Source organism: Mobula birostris, chromosome 2, assembly GCF_030028105.1.
Source record: "Mobula birostris isolate sMobBir1 chromosome 2, sMobBir1.hap1, whole genome shotgun sequence".
NCBI classification, from domain to species: Eukaryota; Metazoa; Chordata; class Chondrichthyes; order Myliobatiformes; family Myliobatidae; genus Mobula; species Mobula birostris.
This window is the reverse complement of record NC_092371.1, coordinates 62,691,190-62,716,440: the sequence shown is the minus strand read 5'-3', so window position 1 is coordinate 62,716,440 and position 25,251 is coordinate 62,691,190. Positions and strand designations below refer to the sequence as shown.

At 42.1% G+C, this 25,251-nt stretch overlaps 1 protein-coding gene across 1 annotated transcript; it reads left to right on the top strand.

Moving 5' to 3' along the window:
• The first annotated feature begins 10,915 nt into the window (after nt 1-10,915).
• LOC140187045 (serine/arginine-rich splicing factor 6-like) lies at nt 10,916-23,050 on the top strand. The gene is made up of 6 exons (XM_072241938.1): nt 10,916-11,139; nt 12,597-12,748; nt 13,339-13,457; nt 13,551-13,753; nt 16,966-17,061; nt 21,904-23,050. The coding sequence occupies exons 1-6, from the start codon at nt 11,033-11,035 to the stop codon at nt 22,268-22,270; spliced, it is 1,044 nt and encodes a 347-aa protein (XP_072098039.1). The 5' UTR covers nt 10,916-11,032; the 3' UTR covers nt 22,271-23,050.
• Nucleotides 23,051-25,251: the final 2,201 nt, after the last annotated feature.

Sequence of the window (25,251 nt, the reverse complement as noted above, 5' to 3'; positions counted from 1 at the left end):
AAGTGAGCAGGTGAAACGCATACACTCAGTGTATGTCAGCAACCCCAAGCTAGCCTTACACAAAGCATGGGAGAGACTTCGGGACTGCTATGCGGCCCCTGAAATTATTGAGAGGGCGCTATTTCAATGGCTGGACAATTTTCCTAGGGTGTCAGCCAAGGACCACACTAAAGTATGAGAACTCGGAGATCTACTCATGGAGATTCAAGGTGCTAAAGAAGATGGATATTTAACTGGCCTGTCGTATCTGGATACCTCACACGGAGTTGGACCAATTGTGGACAAGCTTCCATTTGGGCTGCAGGAAAGATGGGTGACTATTGGCTCAGAGTACAAGGGAAGAGAATGGTGGTTGATTCCCTCCCTTTGAGTATTTTAGTTGATTTGTGTGCAAGGAGGCGAAGAGGCGAAACAACCCTAGCTTCATGAATTAAGGCAGCACCACCACTCACACGAAGCCAGTCAAACCCATTTGGAACAATTTTGTCATCAATAAACCCGTCTCTGTGCATAAAACTGAAATCTCCGCAATCAACAATGACCCTAGCAAGAATTGTCCATTGCACAATAAACCCCACCCCCTCAAAAAATAGAGAATGTTTCGAAACAAACCCTTTGACAAAAGAAAGGCCCTTCTCAAGGCAAAAAGAATATGTTTTAAGGGCTGTTCCTCTACCTCCCACCTCACTAAAGAGTGTACATTCCCCGTAAAGTGCTTGGAATGTAACAGCACTAATCACGATGGAGCCATGCATCTCAGCCTGACACCGCAAACTGCCAAGGCTCCTCCGCTCCCACAAGAGGATGGCGGGGAGGGAGAGGATCGCTCTGATACAGCTATTGTCAGCTCGGTCTGCACAGAAGTTTGCGGTCCAGGTCAGCTGAGCCGTTTGTGTGCAAAGATCTGCTTCACTAAGGTATACCCTAAGGGAGCCAAAGACAAAGCCATAAGAGCCTATGTAATTCTGGACGACCAGAGCAACCACTCACTAGTGAGACCAGAGTTCTTCGAGTTGTTCAGCGTAAAGGGTAATCCATTCCCATACTACCTCAGAACTTGCTCTGGCATCGCAGAAATCTATGGCAGGAAGGTGAAAGGCTTCCAGCTCGAGTTGTTGGATGGCAAAGTCGTCATCAGTCTCCCTCCATTCTTAGAGTGCAATGAGATCATGAATAATCGATCCGAGATTCCGACGCCAAGCTCAGTGCTACACCAGCCCCATCTCCACCACATTGCCAAGCACATCCCAGAACCGGACCCGGAATCAGAAATACTCCTGCTATTCGGAAGAGACATTCTTAGGGTGCACAAAGTCAGGCAGCAGGTCAATGGACCACATAACGCCCCCTTCACCCAACGTCTGGATCTGGGCTGGGTGGTGATAGGAGAGGTCTACCATGGCAACGTACACAAACCGACAGTTAACATGCTCAAGACTAATGTGCTAGAAAGTGGCCGCCATTCAATTTCTCAGCCCTCCACAAGTGTTACGTGTATCAAGGAAGCACAACAAAGGCACGAGCATAGTAAAGTAACTGAGAAGACACTGGAACAGTCAGTCTTCGCTCAAACTAAGCACGATAATAAACTTGCTCCATCGGTGGAAGATGCCATCTTCTTAAAAATAATGGACACAAAGGTCTTTAGAGACGAAGCAAACAACTGGGTTGCCCCACTACCATTCAGAGTACCGCACTAGCGCTTACCAAACAACAAAGAGCAGGCAGTCAACCAGTTCACATCTTTACAGCGAACCCTGAAAAAGAAACCTGAGATGTAGCAACAGTACGTAGAATTCATGGAGAAGATCTTCGCTAATGGGCATGCTGAGGTAGCGCCACCGCTGAGAGAAGATGAGGAGTGCTGGTACCTCCCAACGTTTGGGGTATACCACCCACAAAAGCCCAACCAGATCAGAGTGGTCTTTGACCCTAGTGCCCAGTACACTGGCATCTCGCTCAATGTCATGCTCCTCAAAGGCCCCAACCTTATTAATGCCCTCTTTGGGGTCCTGCTGTGCTTCCGGAAAGAGAAGGTTGTGATCATAGTGGACATCCAGCAAATGTTCCATTGTTTCTTAGTGCAGGAAGACCATCGCAACTTCCTCTGTTTTTTATGGCACAAGGACAATGACACCAACAAAGAAGTCATCGAGTACCGGATGAAGGTCCATGTTTTTGGCAATAGTCCATCTCCTGCTGTGGCCATCGACGGGCTGCGAAAAGCCATCAGCACAGGAGCATGGAGATGAAACTGTTAAGTTTGTTGAAAGACACTTCTACGTCGATGACGGCTTGATATCGGTACAGAAAGAAACTGAAGCAATCGAACTGCTCCAATGAACAGAGACCTCACTTGCTAAGTCAAACCTCCACTTGCACAAATTCGCATCAAACTGTCAGGCAGTCATGGAGGCCTTCCCACTTGACGACTGTGCTCCAGCAATCAAGGACCTAGATCTAGGTGGAGAAACCATACCCACACAAAGGAGTTTGGGTCTCCTTTGGGAGATCATGACCGACACATTCAGGTTCTCCGTGCCGACCATGAACAAACCATTCACCCGCTGTGGAGTTCTCTCCACTGTCAACAGTGTTTTCGATCCCCTAGGTCTGCTGGCACCGGTTACGATCCAGGGAAGAGCCCTCCTCAGAGAACTTACCTCTGAGCTCTCCGACTGGGACACTCCTGTACCAGAAGACAAGCTAAGCAGATGGAAAGCTTGGAGAGATTCACTTCAAGACCTAAAACAGCTTCATGTCCCACATAGGTACACTGCGACCTCTCTCACTGAGGCCACGCACAGAGAATTGTGCGTGTTCTCAGATGCGTCATCCAAGGCTGTCGGTGCTGTGGCCTACCTGAAAGTAGTTTGGAAAGATAGTCAAGTTGAAGTAGGATTTGTAACTGGCAAGGCGAAGCTAGCACCTCAGTCCGAGCCTACAATCCCAAGGCTTGAACTGTGCGCAGCTGTCCCAGCTGTGGAAACGGCAGATCTTAGCCAGGACGAGCTAGATCTAGAGCTGGATGCCACCAAGTTCTACACAGACAGAAAAAGTAGTGCTCGGCTATATCTATAATGAATCGAAACGTTTCTATGTGTACGTTCACAATAGAGTTCAATGCATCCGTCTGTCCTCAAAGCCCGAACAATGGCATTATGTACGTACAGAGGAAAACCCTGCAGACCACGTATCGAGATCTTTACCTGCATCCCATTTGGCACAGACTTCTTGGTTCACTGGACCCTCCTTCCTACATCAGTCATCAGCAAATAAGACACAAACAAGCGAGACATTTGAGCTGATCGAACCCGAAAGAGACTCGGAAATCCAGCCGCAAATACAAACCTGTGCCACCCAACTGGAAGAATCAATACGTACCACTGACCGCTTTCAGCAGTTCTCCACCTTGAACTCTTTAGTGAGAGGAATTGCATTCCTCATCCACATCACCAGATCCCACAAACACTCACCCCAAAATAGCAAATGCAAAGGATGGCACAAATGTGGGTTACCTCGCACTCTGGATGAATTGGCCTAGGCAAAGGATGTCATCCTTAAAGCAACTCAAAGGGCAGCCTTTGCAAAGGAGCTTTCAGCCCTCCAAACTAATAACCAGTACCAAAGAACAGCCCTTTGAGGAAACTCAGCCTGATCTTAGAGAACGATCTCATTTGCGTTGGAGGCTGATTAACACACTCTCACCTTTCAGCTGTAGAAAAGAGCCCAGTAATCCTGGCCAAAGACTGCCACATGTCCTTACTGTTCACACGCCATCATCACAAACAGGTAAAGCATCAAGGACGTCACCTGACGGAAGTTGCAATCAGGGCAGCGGGACTGTGGATCTTGGGAGGAAAAACAATAATCAATTCAGTACTCCACAAGTGTGTAACCTGCCGCAAACTGCGAGGGAAGCTGGAAGATTAATGGATGGCCGACCTCTCACCAGAATGCCTGAAAGTCTGCCCTCCTTTTACGTATGTGGGGCTCGATGTATTTGGTCCCTGGACTATCGCCACTAGACGCACGAGAGGAGGACAAGCAGAGAGCAAACAGTGGGCCATCATGTTCAGCTGCATGAGTTCGAGAGCCGTGCACATTGAGGTCATCGAGTCTTTAGATACATACAGCTGCATTAATGCTCTTAGGCACTTCTTTGCACTAAGAGGCCCTGCAAAACAGTTAAGATCCGATTGTGGCACGAACTTTGTTGGAGCGTGCAAGCAGCTTGGGATGGACAAAACTGTGCAAAGGTACCTCAGTGAGCAGGGATGCAACTGGGAATTCAACCCGCCACACGCTTCACACATGTGAGGCTCTTGGGAGCGGATGATTGGCATTGTCAGAAGGATCCTTGATTCAATGTTTCTGCACCGAATCACACGCGAAGTACTGTGCGCACTAATGGCAGAGGTCACAGCCATTATAAATGCACGACTACTCCTACCTGTGTCTTCGGACCCAGAAAGCCCCTTCATACTCTCACCATCAATGCTCCTTACGCAGAAGGAAGAAGTTCCCCCTCCACCTGGAGACTTCTCAGTCAAGGACTTGTATACGAAGTAATGGAGACAGGTTCAGGCTCTTGCAAATCAGTTCTGGACCCGTTGGAGCCACGAATACCTACCTTTGTTGCAACACAGACAGGAGTGGGCAGCACCTCGCAAGTACCTTCAAATTGGAGATCTAGTCCTGCTCAGGGACAAGCAGATCGCCAGCAATTGCTGGCCAACGCCCATAATCATTGCCACATTCCCTCGAAACGATTGACATGTCAGGAACGTTGAGTTAAAAACTACTGACCAGGGTGATGTGAAAACTTACTTGAGACCAAGTTACAGAGGTCGTTCTACTTCTACCTAAAGACTGATCTAGGGACTAAAGTTCTATACCATGTTTATAGTGACCTTACAAAGGTCAGGCGGGGAGTGTGTTGCCCTTAAGGCATTTATTTGACTTTGTTGGGTCTACGTTTTAAATGATTTGTTTGTAACTATTTTCTAGTTAAAATTAAAGGTTTATAATTAAGTTACAGTACAAGAACGGCATCTATGGTCTATCGCGGCATGCGACGACGTCACCTCCGGTTTCGCCGCGTCGTGTGTGTAGCCTCCGGTTGGCGAAGGTGCGAAGGCAGGTGCCGTATGATCGTGAAGAGCTCTGTTTCTACCCGCAGAGAAACGTTACAGAAGCAACGCCGTAAGTTCATAAGAACGTATTTGAAGTAATAATATTAACGTGGTTTCTGTTAAGGAAGCGGCGGTTGGGGCGGCTTTTCGATTTCAAACGCAGGGTGGGCTCGGGCCCGATGGCGGTTTGACGCGACCCCGTCGCCCGCTACTCGGGGCGGCTGGAGACACTCGCTAAAAGAAGAGAGCACGCTGGTCTCCAGAATGAAATAGGCACTGTATATGTTTGTATTTTTTTTATCAACACACTGCACGAGAACACTACAACCCCTCTTGGCTTTCCTGATTCCCTTGTTGAGTTCTTTTCTGGCTTCTTTATAATCCTCAAGGGCTCTGTTTGATTCTAGCTTCCGAAGCTCTACATACTTTTTCTTCTTGACTAAATACATCATCTCTGTTGACATCCAAGGCTCCCTTACCTTGCCATCCTTGTTTTTCTTTCTGACTAGAACATACCTGTCCTGTACTCTGTACTGTTGGTCATGTTGGATGTAGACTTCCCTAAAAACAGCTGTTCCCTTAGAGATTTCTCTGTAGTGTTAGGTGCTGAGGGATGACCTGACTGATTGTATATAAAACTACAAGAGGCATGAATAGGGTACATGGTCTTTCTCCAGGAAAGAATTGTCAATTAATAGAGGACAATGCTTTAAGACGACAGGGTGAAAGCATAAAAAGATTTACATGGCATTTTTGAAAATATAAACAGAGTGTATAGTTACTTGGACCACGCTAGCAGGGGAAGTGATGTAAGCAGATACAATAACAACATTCAAGAGCAATTCTGATAGACTCATGAACAGACAGGGACCAGAGGGATTATAAACCATGAGCAGTTTAAATTAGCATTAGAGACAGCACAGATACTGTGGGCTAAAGAATTCCAACAGATTTGTCAGGCAAGTCTGTTCCTTAACAAAACCATGCTGACTTTGGTCTATTTTATCATGTGCCTCCAAGTTCCCTGAAACCTTATCTTTAACAGTCTAGGCCAATGTCTTCTCAACCACGGAGGTCAGGTTAATTGCCCTATTATTTCCTTTCTTCTACTTTCCTCCCTTTTTTTAGATTAGATTATGAGAACATTCAGTCCTCTTTTTATTGTCATTTAGAAATGCATACATGCATTAAGAAATGATACAATGTTTCTCTGGAGTGATATCACAGAAAACAGGACAAACCAAAGACTAACACTGATAGAACCACATAATTATAACATATAGTTACAGCAGTGCAAAGTAATACCATAATTTGATGAAGAACAAACCATGGGCACAGTAAATAAAGTCTCAAAAGTCCCTGAGTCGATCGACTCCCGAGTCCCCGATAGCAGGCGGCAAAAGGGAGAAGCTCCCTGCCATAAACCTCCAGGCACCGTCAACTTGCTGATGCCTTGGAAGCAGCCAACCACAGCCAACACTGAGTCCATCTGTCTGAAAACTTCGAGCTTCCAACCAGCCTCTCCGATACAGCCTCCCGAGCGCCATCCTCTGCTGAGCGCCTTCGACCTCACCCCAGCTGCTGAAACACGCAAAGCCGAGAATTTCGGGGCCTTCTGCTCTGGAGATTCCAGTTACCACACAGTAGCAGCGGCAGCGAAGTGGACATTCCAGAAATTTTCCGGATGTTCCTCCGTGCTCTCACGTCTGTCTCCATCAAATCAGAATTGTGCACGGTCCCCGACTTGACAGATAACAGACATCACCATCGAAGTGGCCATGCGCGCTGCCGTCGCGCCGCCATCTTCTCCTCCTTTTGAAGAGTGAAGTGACATTTGACATAACCTGCTGAATCCTTTGATTACCTTCACCATCATTTATATGTATCACAAACTGAAGTCCCAGAAATGATCCTTGTGGGACACCATTGGTCACAGAATAGACCGGGGGTTCCCAACCTTTTCTGTGCTATGGGCACACACCATTAACTGAAGGGTCTGTGAACCCCTGGACTAGAGTAAGAATAACACACCCCATCACTACCCTTCATTCCCTAGAATATCAACATATCTCTCCCTGATCTTGCTATTCTCCATGTATCTTTCCTCAGTGAATAGTAATTTAGTAGTGCACCAACTTCCTCTGGCTCCATGGATAAGTTCTCTCCTTTGTCCATGAGTGGATCCTACCTTCTCCCTAGTTGTCTTCTAGGTTGCCAACCCTTGCTATACTTGTCCTTCTCCCTTTCAGGAGCATGTTGGACATGAATTCTGACTACTCACCTTTAAGTAACTCCCACATGTCAAATGTGGGCTTGCTCAATAACAACTGTTTCCAAACTACTCTCCCCATTTTCTGCCTAATACTGCTTTAATAAGCCTTTCCCTAATTTAGTATGTTGTCCCAAGAATGGAAGTTGCAGCAAGGTAAGGGTTAAAATAAAGTCCAGTGTGATAGTGTGAAGTCAACTTTGGCCTTATAAAGGAGGTTTTTCTGAAAGGTCTTTGAAGAACATAGCTTCTCTTTGCACAGCAAGGGGACTAGAGCCATTTGGCATACCAAGACAATGATACACGTAGGGTGACACACACCATTGATCAGTTACTTGACGAATTATGAAATATTATTAGCCTTTAATATGTAAATTCTATTGGTTATTAATACCTGTATTATTGTGATTGATCATGTAAATAATATACACAAGGCTGCCAATCAGTCAATATGCAAATCCAACTAGACAATTTCTGTGTAAAAATAATATTTTGTTCAACGTTGGCAGTGTAAAGGCAGGGCCATTCTTATCTCCTTGTGCACAAGTAAATAAAGTGTGGTTGAGAAACGAGTGTGAGTTTTCAGAGCCCAGTTAATCAGCGAGGACATGAAGTCCAGCTTTATCCATAACTGTTTTAAAACGTACTGATCTATGGTTGTGTTGATATCTTTCCCTTTTTGTGACAGGGAAGTGTGACAAAATTCCATCACATTGGGATGGTGGTTAGTTTAAAGTTTGATTGTTCAAATTTAGCAGTTAAGAGGTAATCTTATTAAAACTTTAAAAATGTGTATTGAAGTTGTTATAAGACAAAGGTGCAGAATTAGGCCATCTGGCCCATCAAGTCTGCTCTGCTATTCAATCGTGGCTGATCGTGTTTTTCTATCTCCTCCTCAACCCCAATTCTGGCCTTCTCCCCATAACCTTTGATGCCATGTCCAATCACGAACCTATCAATCTCTGCCCAAATACATCCAACAGCCTGACCTCCACAGCTGAACGTGGCAACAAATTCCACAAATTCACCACCATTTGGCTAAAGAAGTTTCTCTGCATCTCTGTTTTGAAAGAGCACCCCTCTATCCTGAGGCTATGCCCTCTTGTTCCAGACTCTCGACCATGGGAAACACCCTTTCCACATCTACTCTGTCTAGGCCATTCAACATTCGAAAGGTTTCAATGGGATCCCCCGTCATCCTTCTGAATTCCTGCGAGTACAGACCCAGAGCCATCAAACATTCCTCATATAATAACCCTTTCATTCCTGGAATCATCCTTGTGAACCTCCTGTAGACCTTCTCCAATGCCAGCACATCTTTCCTAAGATGAGGGGTTCAAAACTGTTCACAATACTCAAGGTGAGGCTTCACCAGTGCCTTATAAAGCCTCAGCATCACATCCTTGCTCTTGTATTCTAGACCTCTTGAAATGAATGCTAACATGGCATTTGTCTTCCTCACCACCGACTCAACCTGCAAGTTAACCTTCGGGGTGTTCTGTACAAGGACTCACAACTCCCTCTGCATCTGAGATTTCAGGATTTTCTCCCCGTTTAGAAAATAGTCTGCACATTTATTTCTACTACCAAACTGCGTGACCATGCATTTTCCAATTGAGTTGACCTTGTACAGATCAATGCAGTTTTCTGATCAAACTTGATGATGTGTGTCCATGGTATTAAAAAATCAAATTCGCATTGGAAATTCTCTTATCATTTTTTATTTATTTTTCCATGGGTGCTGTCTGCCCTTGGGATTCTTTAAGTATTTCTGTTTTCCAGAAAATGCAGCATTGTCCTTTAGTGAATTAGTGAACTTAGTGAGTTTTTCATTGCCGGACAAAGGTGGTGTCTTCCTTTTTTAAAGAAAGGGGCTTCCCTTCCTCCACCATCAACTCTGCCCTCAAACACATCTCTCCCATTTCACACACATCTGCTCTCACTCCATCTTCCCGCCACCCCACTAGGAATAGGGTTCCCCTTGTCCTCACCTACCACCCCACCAGCCTCCGGGTCCAACATATTATTCTCCATAACTTCCACCACCTCCAACGGGATCCCACCACTAAGCACATCTTCCCCCCCCCCCACTTTCCGCAGGAATCGCTCCCTGCGTGACTCCCTTGTCCATTCGTTGTCCCCCCATCCCTTCTCACCGATTTCCAATGTAGCGGAACAAGTGTTACACTTGCCCTTACACTTCCTCCCTCACCACCATTCAGAGCCCCAGACACTCCTTCCAGGTGAGCCGACACTTCACCAAATCTCTTACTAGCTCTTCCTTCAGTTTGTCCTGATGAGGGGTCTCGGCCTGAAACGTTGACTGTACCTGTTCCTAGAGATGCTGCCTGGTCTGCTGCGTTCACCAGCAACTTTAATGTGTGTTACTTCACCTGTGAGTTTGCTGACGTGATATACTGTGTTCGGTGCTCCTGGTGTGGCCTTCTATATATTGGTGAGACCTGACGCAGATTGGGAGGCTGCTTCCCTGAACACTTGCGCTCTGTCCGCCAGAGGAAGCAGGATCTCCCAGTGGCCAGGCATTTTAATTCCATGTCCCATTCCCATTCTGATATGTCAATCCATGGCCTCATCTACTGTCGAGGTGAAGCCACACTCAGGTTGGAGGAACAACACCTTATATTCTGTCTGGGTAGCCTCCAACCTGATGGCATGAACATTGATTTTTCTAACTTCTGTTAATGCCCCTCCTCCCATTCTTACCCCATCCTTAATTTTTATTATTTTTTCTCTCTCTTTCCCTCTCACAATAACTCCTTGCCTGTTCTCCATCTTCCTCCGGTGCTCCCTTCCCCCTTTCTTTCTTCCAAGGCCTTCCATCCTATGATACCCCCCCCCCTTCTCCAGCCTCGTTTTTGCCAATCAACTTCCCAGCTCTTAGCTTCATCCCTTTCCCTCCTGTCTTCTAATATCATTTTGGGTTTCCCCCTCCCCCTTCCACTTTCAAATCTCTTACTATCTCTTCTTTCAGTTAGTCCTGATGAAAGGTCTCGACCCGAAACATTGACTGTACTTCTTCCTATAGATGCTGCCTGGCCTGCTGCGTTCCACTCGTATTTTGTGTGTGTTAGTGAATTAAATTTAGTTTTGATTTTACTAAGACTGAATTGCATATGTTGACCCTGGAGGAACTCGACAGGCCAGGCAGCATCATCTATGGAAAAGAGTACAGTATAAGTTTCTGGCTGAGATTCTTTAGATGCTGCCTGGCCTGCTGAGTTCCAACAGCATTTTGTGTGTGTGTTGCTTGGATTTCCAGCATCTACAGATGTTCTCTTGTTCGGAATTGTTTGACCCTGTTGATTCCACGCAAGTTGCCATCAGAGCCTTGGCCACTGCAGATGATTGAAGTTCAGACGTGGGCAAAGTGATGATAAGAACTACATCTCCCACGATAGTGTGTGAGGTATGCTGGCGCTCAAGTACACGTTGATCCCCGTACGCAGCTGTCGGTGACGTAGAGGGCAGGTTTGGGCGACGTGGCGACGGGCGCGCTGTTCCTAAGTGGGAGGAGGGTGTGCGCCTGAGTTTCCACGTTATCCGTACATCGGCGCGGAGCACAAAGGCGCCCGGGGGAGCCGCTGGCGCTCGGAGGCGAGCAGCAACCATGCCGCGCGTCTACGTCGGGAGGCTGAGCTACCAAGTCCGCGAGAAGGACCTGGAGAGGTTTTTCAAGGGCTACGGCAAGCTGCTGGAAGTGGATCTAAAGAATGGGTAAGGTGGGGGGTGGGCGAGTTGGGAGTCGTCCGAGCTGGCTTGGCCGGGCCCACACCTGGCGGCGGCCTGGGCTTGCATTTGTTATAGCTTCCCTCTCTAGCCGTGCAACTCGACCGCCCGCGGACCCGGAGCTTGAGGGAATGATGGAGGGTGGGGGTTGGATGTGGAATTCTGCCGCGTGGAACGGCGAGAAAATGGCGGCAGCAGGCCGAGCGCTGGTAGTTTGGGGAGAGGGGGAGGGGAATGAGGCCATCAGCTGCAATCGCGATGCAGGAGGAGAGTTTCTTTCAACCCGGCACCCGCACACGCGGCAGGCTAAGTGTTTGCTTCGCTTAGTTTTTAAAAGGAAGGTAATGCAATCCATGATGCAGACTGCTATTCCAGTTCACTGCAGAATTGTTCCGGCAGGTAGTTGTGCAGCAACCCACTTCATTCAGGCTTGCTCCCTTATTCGGTTTCTCAAGTGGCGGATTTCCACCCGAGAAATGATTTTATTTTGGGTTGCAACCTTTGCAGTTGTGATATTTCCACGTGGAGGTTTGAGAGATGGATTCTATCGTAGACTGGCTTTTATTTACATTCCGTGCTTTAACCGATGACGAATTGTGTTCATCAAACTGACGAAAACCAGTAGCATTCGGACGGGTCATGTAAAACCCAGCGTTTTTGAACATTGGCCTGAGAGTCACCAGAAGTAAAAGTCTCGCCACTGTCTCGGAATTTATATTTCAGGGTTGCGGTGACCTGTGAATGTGTCCAAACATTGACCAGGAACATAAACTTTGGGAAAGGTTGGGAAATCAATGGAAAGGTTTTGCTTACTTTGCATTTAAAGTTGGTTGCCAAAAGAACAATGGAAAGAGTGGGGGGATGGTTGCTGAATTTGTGTGTGTGATAAAATGCCTAGGGGAAGCAAATTTCATACTTTGTTCAAAAGGATAATGATTATTTGGAAAAAATATAAATTGTTTTTTTTGGAAAGAGCTGAAAATAAGATTCTCTTGGAGAACTGATGCATATGTTATGGGAATGAAGAATATTTTCATGTTTTTTTGTGATGTCTGTCATTTAGGCTTAATCTATAATCATGAAGAGTACAGCTTCATAGTTTGCTGTAACAATCATCCTAAAGCAACTGAATACTTTCACTCGATTTTTACTTCATCAGCTTTTCCTTATTGAAATGGCTGAGATGCAGTCCATTTTGCCTCGTCTGTTTTGCATTCAGTGAGACTGTGGTTCATCTGTGATCTAACTCCATATATTACACTTGTCTCATGATTAATGAACAATTGGTTAACAATATTGAATAATTTTAACTTTAATCTTCCTCTTCCACTGTTTGAAAACTATTGTCAGACATAATCCTTCTGGTGGATTTCTGAATTAACTGTATATAAACTGTTTATGTAAGATACACACAGATTGGAAATATTTTTATCCCTTTTCTGCAGATATGGATTTGTTGAGTTTGAAGATTCACGTGATGCAGATGATGCAGTTTATGAGCTGAATGGGAAGGAGCTTTGCGGCGAGCGTATCATCGTTGAACATGCAAGAGGACCGCGGCGTGATGGGAGCTATGGTGGTTATGGTAGTGGTCGCAGTGAGTGGTTTTATTCAACAAAATTTGGTTAAAGTATTAAATTCAATTTTAAAAATTCCAATAGCAATTTTATTGAATTTTATAACAGTGAAATTATTCATCCAAACCTTAATAATGAGACCTTGATTTTTTAATTGAAAGAATCCATTGCGGCTAAGATGTCTGCCTGTTCCGATTGACTTTGGCCTTGCCTTACATTATGTAGCCTTTGGCGTTTGGCTGACCTAATGGAAGCCATGACGACAGCTGCCTTTGCCATTAAACCCTGGGTGATGAGGATGCCAAGGGTTAGACATATCTGGTTAATCTGAACTAAGTGCCTGTTACCATATGTGTGTTATACCAAACTTCTAAAATCTGCTAGAATGTAAGTACATAATGTAATATTTAGTTTTTTATATTTGCCAAAACATTTGGAGACATGCATGGTACTTAATTTTAGCATATAATGTAAATACAAAAAGAGAATACTTATTAACAAGATTATTTAATATCATGATCTATTTTCTGTGTTTTCATTAAAAATGTTCCCAATAATTTTTAATTGAGTACTTACTGATTTTTTTTTTTCCTTATTTGAACATCTTAAGGCAGCAGTGGTTATGGATATAGAAGAAATGGAAGAGAAAAATATGGGCCACCTGTCCGAACAGAGTTCAGGCTCATCGTTGAAAATCTTTCAAGTCGTTGTAGCTGGCAAGATCTTAAAGTAAGTTTTCAATGTTTTTGCTTATAAAACCACACAAAAAAATAATAAATGAAGGTCCATTGTTCTATCTTTTGTGTTTTTTTTCCTTTGAAGGATTTCATGAGGCAAGCAGGTGAAGTGACTTATGCAGATGCTCATAAGCAGCGTATGAATGAAGGTGTCATTGAATTCAGGTCTTACTCTGATATGAAACGCGCTTTGGACAAGTTGGATGGCAGTGAAATCAATGCAAGAAAGATACGATTAGTTGAAGACAGGCCCCGTAATAGACGGTCTTCATCTGGCAGTCGGTCCCGGTGAGCATAGAATTTCATAACCTGCTTAGCATTGGTGAGCCACTAACCATTGGAAGTAAAAACTGAAAAATTTACAATTGGAACTTGTTGAGAGAAATGTTAATATTGAACTTTGTTTTAAGGGTGCATTTTGTCCAATTATTAAGTTTATACAACTTCCTTTGTTTTTAAGTGCTTCTCCTATTCTGATGAAGGATTGATGATTTAAAACATTTAATGCTCTTTCTCTCTGCTGGTGCTGCCTGACCCCTTTAATCTTAATGTTTTCTTTTAAATATTGGTTTTTTTAGTATCTGTGTTTTATTTTGGCTCTTCACTAATTGGGGCACAATTAACCTGATTCTTATTCAGATTCAGTGGACTGAGTTAAAGCAAGATCAACCCAGATACATAATTGGAGGTAGCTACTGTGATAGATTCTGAGCAGCTACTCATGAAGAGCAGATGTGTTCTGTTATTCTCTTCATCCATGCTGTATGTTAAGTTTGGAGTTTGTACAGTTCTTAGCACAAGGGTCTGGCAACTTAAGCTCATCACCCCTAATGGGGTATAGGCCACAGAGAGCAGCTAGCTAGAATCCTCTGTTCTGGGCCAGTTTTTCAAATTGTTTCCAGTGTAGCCCACATATGTCTTCTAGGTAAAGATGCTTCCTTCCCTGTGGGTGGGGGTCTTCAGAATTTCTGTTGGCATTTGTGTAGTTCTTGGTTTTTATGGGATGGGTTTACTAGCCCCATGCCTCTCTTCTTTTCGCGACTGGGCTTGGGACAGTCCATGGCGGAGGTATACAAGGATCTGACAAGTAGCTATCTTAAGTTTCTAAAAGAGTTGTCTTGAATCTTTAACTATTATTACAGGAAACTAAACCCTGTCATCAGAGTGCAGAGGTAGGTGTGAAAGTACTCCATAATACTCCCAATAAAGAGGAGAGAACCTTTTATTTGTAGAAATGGGGTGCAGTATTTCAGCCATGTAAGATAGCATTGGTCAGATAGGAGGCAGATTGAGATTAGATGTGCTGATTGGAAGAAAGATACAAGTTGTATTCCATTAATTAGCTTCTGTTCTTGTAATAGTGGGCAACTAAATTCCATCATGAGCATTGCTTAAAAGTTAGCAACTATCTTGACCAAACCCTCTGCTTTGTCAATTAAAACAACTTTTCCTGGCCAAAATACAAGAGTTTTTATGCTTTATTCAACAGTGCACAGATTCTGTGGTATTGCACTAAAATATTAGTCTTGACATCGTTGAACTATCACTGACAGAGTTGGATTTGTTTGAGAGTCTTCAAATAAAGGAGTGGTGACATATCTCTGTGTGGTTCATGTTTCTGTGCTCTATGTTAGTGGTCCCCAACCATCGCACCAAAATATCATTTGCTGCAAGCAAACAATATGATTTGGCGATATGAAATGATATGAGTCAGCTGCACCTTCCCTCATTCCCTGTCACGCACTGTTGACCCCCCCCCCCCGGTCGGCAAGAGTATTGTCAATATTAAACGGGTCCGCAGTGCAAAAAAGGTTGGGGACCCCTGCTACGTCACAATCCAGAAATGTTAAGCATTATTAGTGGCCCTTCTGTATGTTGTTGTTTGCTGTGTTGAGGTGGAGGGGGAAGTGCTGGTCCTAAGTTGTGTTGACTTTCATTTTCATTGTTTAAATCAAAACTCAATTTTCACTCTTTTTTTTTGCTCAAGATGAGATGAAGAGCAGTGCAATTTGCACCTCAAATCAATGTTGCCTAGCATTAGTGTGGCTAGTGGACTTGAGGGGGGTGTGTGCAAATGAGAAAACCTGCATCCATTATTACAGTAATGACTATCCTGTCATAACACAAATGCTATATCATCAGCATCAATGCATAATTAACTCTTTCAAGCACCCTGAACAATTTCCTCTCTTGCCCATTGCATAGATATTGCATGGGCCAGTGAATGATCTTTTGGAATTTTTGTTCAGAGAAGCATTCTCATTGCTGACAGCCATATCGACAGTGTTCAAGAATTCACTCTCCCATCTGCTCTCAAGTATAATCTTGATTTGTTTAAGAGGCCATTAGTGGTGCAAAAATACATAACCTTCAAGAGCATAATAAACATGCATCATTGAGGTTCTTTGAATCTTATTGCTATCTTCAACTTGAGATCATTAGCACTGGGATTTCCTCAAATAACAAATGTAGATAAACTGTATCCAGTTCATTGGGGCAGTTATTTATTTGGGACAACTCTAAAAGACAATAACTACTGGAATTCCCTTTGTTTATTTGGAACAATTATGCTGCTAAATTGGGACAGGAGGCTGTTGCCAAACAGTCCAACTAGTGTCAGTTGCATGTGTTTGTGTCAACTATTAGTAGGCAAGAAATAAGAGGTCAGATGTTTCAGAACTGTTTTGCTTACTGGTTTCAAGCATTCAGACTTTGAGATGCAAGACATGGCTGGGAGGGGAAATGAAACATTTTTTTGCTACTTCAATAAGTTAGGAACTATGAAGAATTTGAAGGTATCGATAGTCATCTTGAATATTACAATAAAAATGAAGATTTTGGAGGATGCTATTGTTGAAAGCATTGCATGAATGCATTATCTGCAGTAGATGTCTGATCTGATTTTGTTTATTTACAATCAAAAGAACACAGCAGATGAATTCCTCTCGTATTAACTATTAGGAGCTAATACACAATTTTATAATATTGTAGGGATATTGGTAGTGTTTTAATTTGTTCATAAATTGTTACTCAGTTAACATTGTTTGTATCTGGTAACTATTTCCATGAAACTTTAGCTAATGAGGGCAGCTGCTTAATGGGCAAAAATGGTCCTGATATGTCCCAGTTAACTGGATTCCACTGTACTATGAAATTGTAATCCCAAACCACAGTAGCATAGCAGTTAGTATTACAACTTGGTGTCGGAGTTCACAGTTCAATCCCGGAGTCTTCGAAGGAATTTGTACATCCTCCCTGTGGAATGTGTGGGTTTCTTCCACGTGCTCCAGTTTACTCCCAGAGCCCAAAGAAATACCAGTTAGAAGGTTCATTGTTCAATGTCCTATGATTAGATTAGGGTTAAATCGGGGGCTGCTAGTGGCCTGGCTCGAAGAGCTGGAAGGGTCTATAAGCACTGTATTTCTAGATACTAAAGAGTAATAATTCAGAAATCACTTTCTGGCAACCTTTATTACTGAATAGCACTTTTTATTTCACAGATCTAGGTCTCGAAGTCGGCGCCATTCACGTAGTAGAAGCCGTAGGAGTAGCCGAAGCCGATCTCGCAGTGCCTCAAAGAGCAGGTCACGCTCTCGGTAAGTAAATTATTGAAATACTTCATATTATTGTGTTCTTGGAAGGCACACTATATATAGCATAATGAGAATTATTGGTTTCTTAATGTGATTTAACATGCTAGAAACTCCTTTTTAATGACATTTGAAGCATATAGATGAAGAATCAAACATCTGATTTTCATATAGTGAAAAATTAAGCTAATCCAAATATTAGGCTTGAAATACCTTTTTATAGGTAGCACAGCAACTGGCAATTTAAGATGGCTTGAAGAGAGAATAGGTCTGGTGTTTTGTAGAGATTTCGTATTCTATTCTTAATGCAACTCACAACTAATGATGGCCCCAGTTGGCATCAGCTGGAGACTGGTTCACTGTCAGCAAGAAGTTTGCAGTAAAAAGATTAGATGGCTTTAAGAGAATATCTGGGTTTACAGATAGACTGTAATTTAGCCAAATCTGCTTATCTAGAACTCCTGTGTAAACATGAATTGTAGTATTTGCTGTGTGTGAATGTTTGTACTATTAGGCACCTGCACCCTGGAGGAATACTGCTTCTTTAGCTGTATACATGTGTATGGTTGAATGACAATTGAACTTAAACACAATAGGATGAGGTGGCTGTGGTGAAAAGCTTTTGGTGAAGTCATCTGGTTTGAGAAGGTACGTATAAGCTGTGAAATAGTGGCCAGGACAGCAGGAAACATCTTGAAATAGTGGTAAGAGCGTAGGTTACAATACTACATCTGGTTAACCTGGATTGCAGAATTGGCAATTGAGGCCATCAAGAGCAATATAATTAATAAATTTGATGTTGTCTAGTAGGCTGTGATATGCCCAGATGGGATATTGGGAACTATTCCTCCAATTGTGTTGGGCTTTTTTTTTAGAATCGTGCTGAAGGCCATAGGCAGACAAGTTAGATTGGGAGCGATAATGTAGAATTAAAAATGGCAGGCTTGGAGCTGGTCTTACAGTTTGAACCGGTGTCTATAAAGTAGTCTATATATGGATGGTTTCTCCATTGTGATGGTAACTTGTCTTCACTCTGTTAGATGTATCTGCTTTGCTCTTTCAACCCCTTCTGCATTTTCTCTTCAGTATTGAGCTAACTTTTTTTTCCCCCCCAGTTTTGATAAAGGTTCTTTATCTTGAAATGTTAACTATATTGCTCTCTTCACAAATGTTTATAGGTTGCTGAGTGTTCATAAAATTTTCTGTTTTTACTACAGATTTCCAGCAACTGCATTTTTTTTATTCTTGTGGGTGTCATTTATATATTTGGCTTATTGCAATTGAAGTTAGTCATCAGGTTTAGGACTAGTATTTAAAGTTAATGGATATGTCTTAAACAAAATTCAATAATTTGTATCAATCTGATATTGTGACTTGGGGCAAAGGTAAATTATAAAAACATTGAAAACAATAAAACTACCAGCTAATGGTCTCAAACAAAAACAGAAAAATACTGGAAATCTGTAGAGCAGTTTTGCAGGAGAAATAATTTTAACTTGGGTTGATGTCCCTTCAAGATTGGCATAAAATTACAAAACAGGCATGTTGAAATTTGTAGAGGATGAGGACAAAAGATTCCAAGACAAGAAATGCTTGCAGTAATGTTGAAATGAAGAGACGATACCAGTTACTGTGGATTTGAGTTGAAGGATTATTAATGGTAGCTAATCCATTTGGAGGAACAGCTTCTACTCCTCTGCCATTAGATTTTTGAGTGGACAAAGAGTACTGTCCTGAGGAAGGGTTCCGGCCGGAAACGTCGACCGATCTTTTCCATGGATGCTGCCCGACCTGCTGAGTTCCTCCAACACGGATGCTCAAGTCCCTTATTCAACCTGTCTCAAGCGGTGGACCTTAGGACCCTGTGGAACTCCGGACCTTATTTAACCTGTCTCAGTGCGGTGGGCATTAGGACCCGGCGGCGGAGCTCTGAATCCGCAGTGTTTCTGTTCACGAAAGTAATCTCAATCACGATTTAAAATAAAGTGGAAATAATAAAGCGATCAGAAAAAGGTGAAACGCCATTGGTCGTTGGAAAAATGTTAGGCCACAGTCAGTCAACGATCGGAACAATTTTAAAGGATAAAATGAGAAAGGCTCTGCCCGATTAAAGCTACAACTATCAGTAAGCAACGCAGTGGTTTAATTATTGGGTTTTGGGTTTTTGATCCTCCACATCAACCCGGCAGGGATGGACAGTGCGCTCGGGAGCGATCTGTCACTGGATCGAACTTGCCCGGCGCTGAAACATGCATTTCTTAAGTATTTTATGCATAGAAAGGTAAAATATGTACTAAGACAAACGTTTGACTAACTGACGCTAAATAATACCGGATGTACCTGTTCCAACTTACTAAGAGAACTTCCGTTTTTTTTTTGATCCTGATCCACGATAACCCACGCACATCCTCCCGTATACATGAAATCATCTCTAGATTACTTGTAATACCTAATACAATGTAAATGCTATGTAAAATAGTTATATTGCATTGTTTAGGGAATAATGACAAGAAAAAAAATTCTGTACGTGCTCGAACAGCAAGTGCTGGAAGAGCACTTCCGGGTTTTCTGGATTCATGGTTGAATTCACCCCTGTGGAACTTGGGGATAAGGAAGGCCGACTGTATACAAGTGGTATTAAACTTGATGCTGATTCTGGATGTGGTGTAAATAAAGGGAGTGCGGGGAAGAGGAAGAACTTGCTGGAATTGTGATGCAGAACACAACAGTTGCTGGAAATTTGAAGTAAAAGAGTGTAAGCTAATTAAAGCCAATTCTGACACAAACTTTTCAAAGGCTAGTTATCTGGATAACTACTGGACTGCAAAGTAGTTGCCCAATCTGTTTTGGTTTCCCCAGTGTCAAACTGGCAAAGTGCATCAGAAATAAGTGAGGCAAGTGTAGGCTTGAAAAAAGACTGGAGCCAAGTACGAAGGAATTGGTTTTGTTGGGCAGGAATGGTCTGAGGCTGTGACAGTCTTCCTTGTGGGTCTTGGGGAGGAGGTAGAAGCAAATTGCGTAGTATTAGGGGTCATTGAGGTTGTTAGAGGAGAGGATTCCAAAGCAATCATTGAGATACGAGGAGGTGTCAGATCTCGCATCTCAATTGTTTCTCCATTAACAAGCTTTCTGAGCCCTTTTGAATAAAACACCAAGCTCTCATTCTTATGTTGGTCTCATCCTATCAGATTTCTAATTTTTTCTATTCATATGAAAGGCCATCTATCTGAAACATTGATGTAACTCTTATTTCTCTGTCCACTTGGAGTATTTGAGTTCTTAAAGGTGATTTTACTTTATCATGGAAGCATGAGCTTGGATTTAGTTGAAGGTTCTAAGCTTGTATGATCCTTGTGTTAAGTGGTGAGTAGGATTATTTTTCTATTTTTTTAATTGGCAGAGTGTTTTAATTGTCAGCAGTGTTGATACAAGGATTAATGTCTGTGGAACTTTATATTTGCATTTAGAGATCCAAGCATAATTTGTGAAGTTGCTGTTTCTGGAAAAGGTTACTTAATTTCATGCTGTGTCATTTAGGCTACTTCTGGAGCTGGCAATAGTCTTGATTTTTTTTTTTGGTTTGGAATTGTCTTTTTTTGGGCACTCTCGTTAGTTTAGGTAGTTAATCATGTATCATATTCCTAAAGAGGTGAATATGTAAATAGATTTGATTTTACTTTTGCTTAGTAAATTAGTGCTTTGGATTTCTTAAGGTATTCTGACTCCTTATCCATGTGTAAATTAGAATGTTGGCAGTTCATATGGGTATAAATATTTGGAATTTAATGGCAAACTTCATCTACAGGGATTATTCTTTGTTATCATAGCTTCCTGGGAGTCATTTGTCTAAGTAATCAACTATTTGTCAGGACCTGATGTGTGTTGATATTTTATTTGTGGCAAATGCTGACAATGCATGCATTAAATGATTTGCATGTTTGTTTAGTATAAGCTACTGCATAGGAATCAGCTGATGGTCTTTGCAGGTAGGTAAGTGTTTTTTAAGACGGTAATGAGGGAGACCTGAACACGAGGAAATCTGCAGATGCTGGAATTTCAAGCAACACACATAAAAATTGCTGGTGAACGCAGCAGGCTAGGCAGCATCTATAGGAAGAGGTACAATCGACGTTTCAGGCTGAGACCCTTAGTCAGGACTTAAAACAAGAGACAGGGTGAGAAGAGGAATAGTCCAGGTAGTTGTGAGAGTCCGTAGGCTTATAGTAGACATCAGTAGATAAGTTGTCTCCAGAGATAGAAAGATCAAGAAGGGGGAGGGAGGTGTCGGAAATGGACCGGGTAAACTTGAGAGCAGGGTGAAAGTTGGAGGCAAAGTTAATGAAGTCAACGAGCTCAGCATGCGTGCAGGAAGCAGCGCCAATGCGGTCGTCGATGTAGCTTGGAACATGGATTGTTCTACAAAACCAACAAAAAGGCAGGTATAGCTGGGACCCATATGGGTGTCCATGGCTATACCTTTAGTTTGGAGGAAGTGGGAGGAGCCAAAGGAGGAATTATTAAGAGTAAGGACTAATTCCGCTAGACGGAGGAGTCCTGACAAAGGGTCTCAGCACGAAACATGGACTATACCTTTTCCTATAGATGCTGCCTGGCCTGCTGCGTTCACCAGCAATTTTTATGAGGGAGACCTGAAGTGTGTTGGTAGATTCTGGGCTGTTCTTCAACTTAGAACCAGCAAGTTTGTGCGTGTGTGTAATATATTACATTATGTATTCTAAATACATAAGTTTTAAACATGCTTTCTGAATGGTAATCAGTTTAAGTTGATTCTGTAAAATGAACTGTCAAATGGAAACCCTAACTTTTATTTTTCTTCTCCAAATCTAGATCACGAGGCAAGGGCCATTCCAGGTCCAAATCAAAGACACCTGAAAAGAAATCCAGATCAAGAAGTAATTCCAAAGTCAAGTCTGATCATGGCTCTCGTTCCCGGTCTCCAAGTAAATCTAAATCTGACTTGCGTGATAAGTCAAACAGCAGATCTAGATCCCCTCAAGTTAATGGCAATGGAGATACTAAATCAATGTCACGTTCAAAATCCCGCTCAAGATCGAGGGAAGGGTCTGTTCCTGTGTCACCAGTGAAATCAAAGCCAAAATCTGAAAACGTGTCTCCATCCAAATCTCATAGTAGATCAATGTCCAGGTCAAGATCTAGATCCATGTCTAGGTCTAGATCTGGTTCTAAGGATTAGCAATAAATTTATGACTGAAGCAGTGTGTTGTAAGTTCTTCCTTACAGTAGCTGTACATGTAAATGCAACTTCAAGACTCCAGATTTTTTCCAACCTGGTGTTTTTCTTTCTAGTGTAGAGTGCAGGATGATTGTATATAAACCTGTTCACTAAATTGTTAAGCATATGTGCAAATATAACAATTGTTCTCCTTCTGCCCCCCCCCACCAATTATTAAAGCTTAAAAAAACAATGTGCTATTTGAGGGTAGCTTTTTTATTTCCCTATTTTATTGCTTGAATACTGCACAAATTAATTGTGCATGAAGAACTGCCACAGAACACTGATAGTTCCACTTCATTTTAGTGCCAAAACCATTCTTTTTAAATATACAAGTAATGTTTTGAACTTGAGCTGAATGACTCGATTGAACTCCTTGATATGGGGAAAAATTGATACTTTAATGGAGATGGTAAGGTCATAATTGTTCCTAAAATGCCCAATGTCAAAATGTACTCCATTTTAGGCAGTGTATATATTTTGCTGTACGTACTAATGATGTAATTTTGTCAAGCTTACATGCAGCTGCATCTAGCTTCATGAGCTAATGACTTGATTTTGCACATTCGTATGGTACGCAATCAAATATACATGTCCTCCCACATAATATGCAAGTAATCTATTGTAATTTAGTTTGTTGATCTTTGTGCAGGCCAGCATTTACAAATGCATGGATTTTTTTTACACCTGGTACATATTTGAAATATGCATGGTTTCAATAAAATATTTTATTGCAACTTTTGTAGTTTGTTTCTTTTGGACTTGTGCTTTTTATGTTTAATAAAATATGCAAACATCTTTAAATTGAGACTTGTAAGGTCACTATAAATGCAAAATAAAATGCACAGAAAAATTTAGTTAAGTTTAAGAAATAATGCAAGAAAGCTACTTAGAAACATTTCCATATCAGAAAATACCTGGTAATTTTGTGATCTGTTTCTGTACATATATTGACACTTATCCCAACTGCACAATGAAATGTTTGTATAGATTTAATTTCAAGTCATGGAGAAAAAATGTAATTTGTTGTAAAGTTTAAATTGCTGACATGATCACTTCTCTTTTTGGTCTCTTAAATACACCCAGTTAACGTGATGGTAGAGCAATTTTAAACTTGGTTAGTTCCCAATGATGCAGGTATCCTGTAAATTATAACACTAATGTAACCAATTCCTAGACATCCAGTAATTTGTGGAGTGTACTTGATTGGCCAAAGCCTAGTTTCCTGTGTGAGCATCTGCCTCAGAGGCAAAGACAAAGTGGATTTCTGTAGACACGAGAATGCAGAAGTTTGAATCTGGAGCAGCAATCTGCTTCAGAAACTCAGTAGATTGAGCAGCATCTGTGGCTCATGGGGAACTGTCAGCAGTTTGAATTAAAACACTCAGTATCTTTCAATTTTCCCTCTCCATATGCTAATTGACCGACTGAATTTCACCAGCAGATTTTGTTACTTTGCATGCCCAATTTGATAGAAATCCAATTTCACACTGGGAATTAATTGAAACTATCAATTACAGGAAACATTTACATTTGTAACATGAACTTGGATGTGATGCCTATTCCATGTTGATAGGGTCATGTGCAATCTTGATTGTTTTAGAAAGATTAAACTTTTAGAATAGTAAGCAAAATGTGTATCTTTTGGAATAGCAACAAAATCCGTTGCTGAGCTGGGTGCAGGGCCAACCTTGCTGGCGGTGGACTGAAGCAATGAAACACCAATAGGTTAGACGTATTTATCCTGCTATGTGCGAGTAGTCCGCATGGTCAAACACATTTTTCCTATATGTTTACATCTAATCACCTAGGAGCATAAATCATTTAGGACCCAAGACTGGAAACCTGTACTGTGACTTTGTAACGCACTCTTGCACGGCAGCCGTGTTGGTGGGAGGAATATTAACATTGGTAACCTTACAACCTTAATGTGTCATAGTTGCAGGGAGGAATGTACTACATGTTCAAAGTGCAATACAACCACGAAACAATGCATTTAGAGGTCATGTTGATTTTTTAAGTAAGTCTAGGATAACAGTTAAAACAGCAACCTTCCCTAAAATAAGTAACGCTTAGTTGAATGCTGCGTTTGTAAAAAAGAATGGTGATAGCGTCTTTGAAAGTTGCACATGCGCGCAAGCAGCCCCGCAGGCTCAAGCGCAAGTGCATTGTATTGGTAAGAAGCCTACACATTTTAGTATCTAAAAGAATATTAGATTACTTTTTCAGAAATAGAGGGGCTCATCGGGCAAAGACATCTGCTTCAATGTTCAATTATGCAATATTTGTCTCCTACCTTTCAGTCAATGTATTCTTTCATCGCAACGTCATTAATTTAACAAAAAACATTTGCATTTGGTCTAAAAATCTGTAGCACTACTGCAGACATTTGATTCCGCTCTTACGAGGGATGTAGTGGGGATTTGTGAATTTGGTACCTTTTTCGTTGCTAGTAACTTTTCGCTAGCTGCTTCTCCCGTATGAATTAAAGAGGCAACGTTGGGAGACGACGATTGAGGCTTGGCAGGCGGTGCATCCGTCGTTTGAATTTTACTTGAGCGTATTCATATGGACCCAAGTGAAAGACATGTATCTCATTTAATTTTACTGTAGCTTCTGTTCTTGGCTGCCCGTCAGCACCGCCATTTTGGTAAGAAATTAAATCTCTTGCATGGTTTTATCAGTCAATAAAATTGAAATGATAATCCCTAATGAATGAAGTATGAATTCACCGTACGGATGCATGTTGGTGACATAGTTGATTTTTTAATAAATAGCTATAGTTAGTTAATACGGGTTTCTATTGCATTAACAAAAATGCATGGGAAAAATCTCAGACAATTAGCAATCATTCCAAGGTTGTTTTGGTGGCATTATTCATTGAACATTATAAATAAATAGCATTCAGTGTTTGCAAGGTGTATTTTAATGTGCGTGAAAAA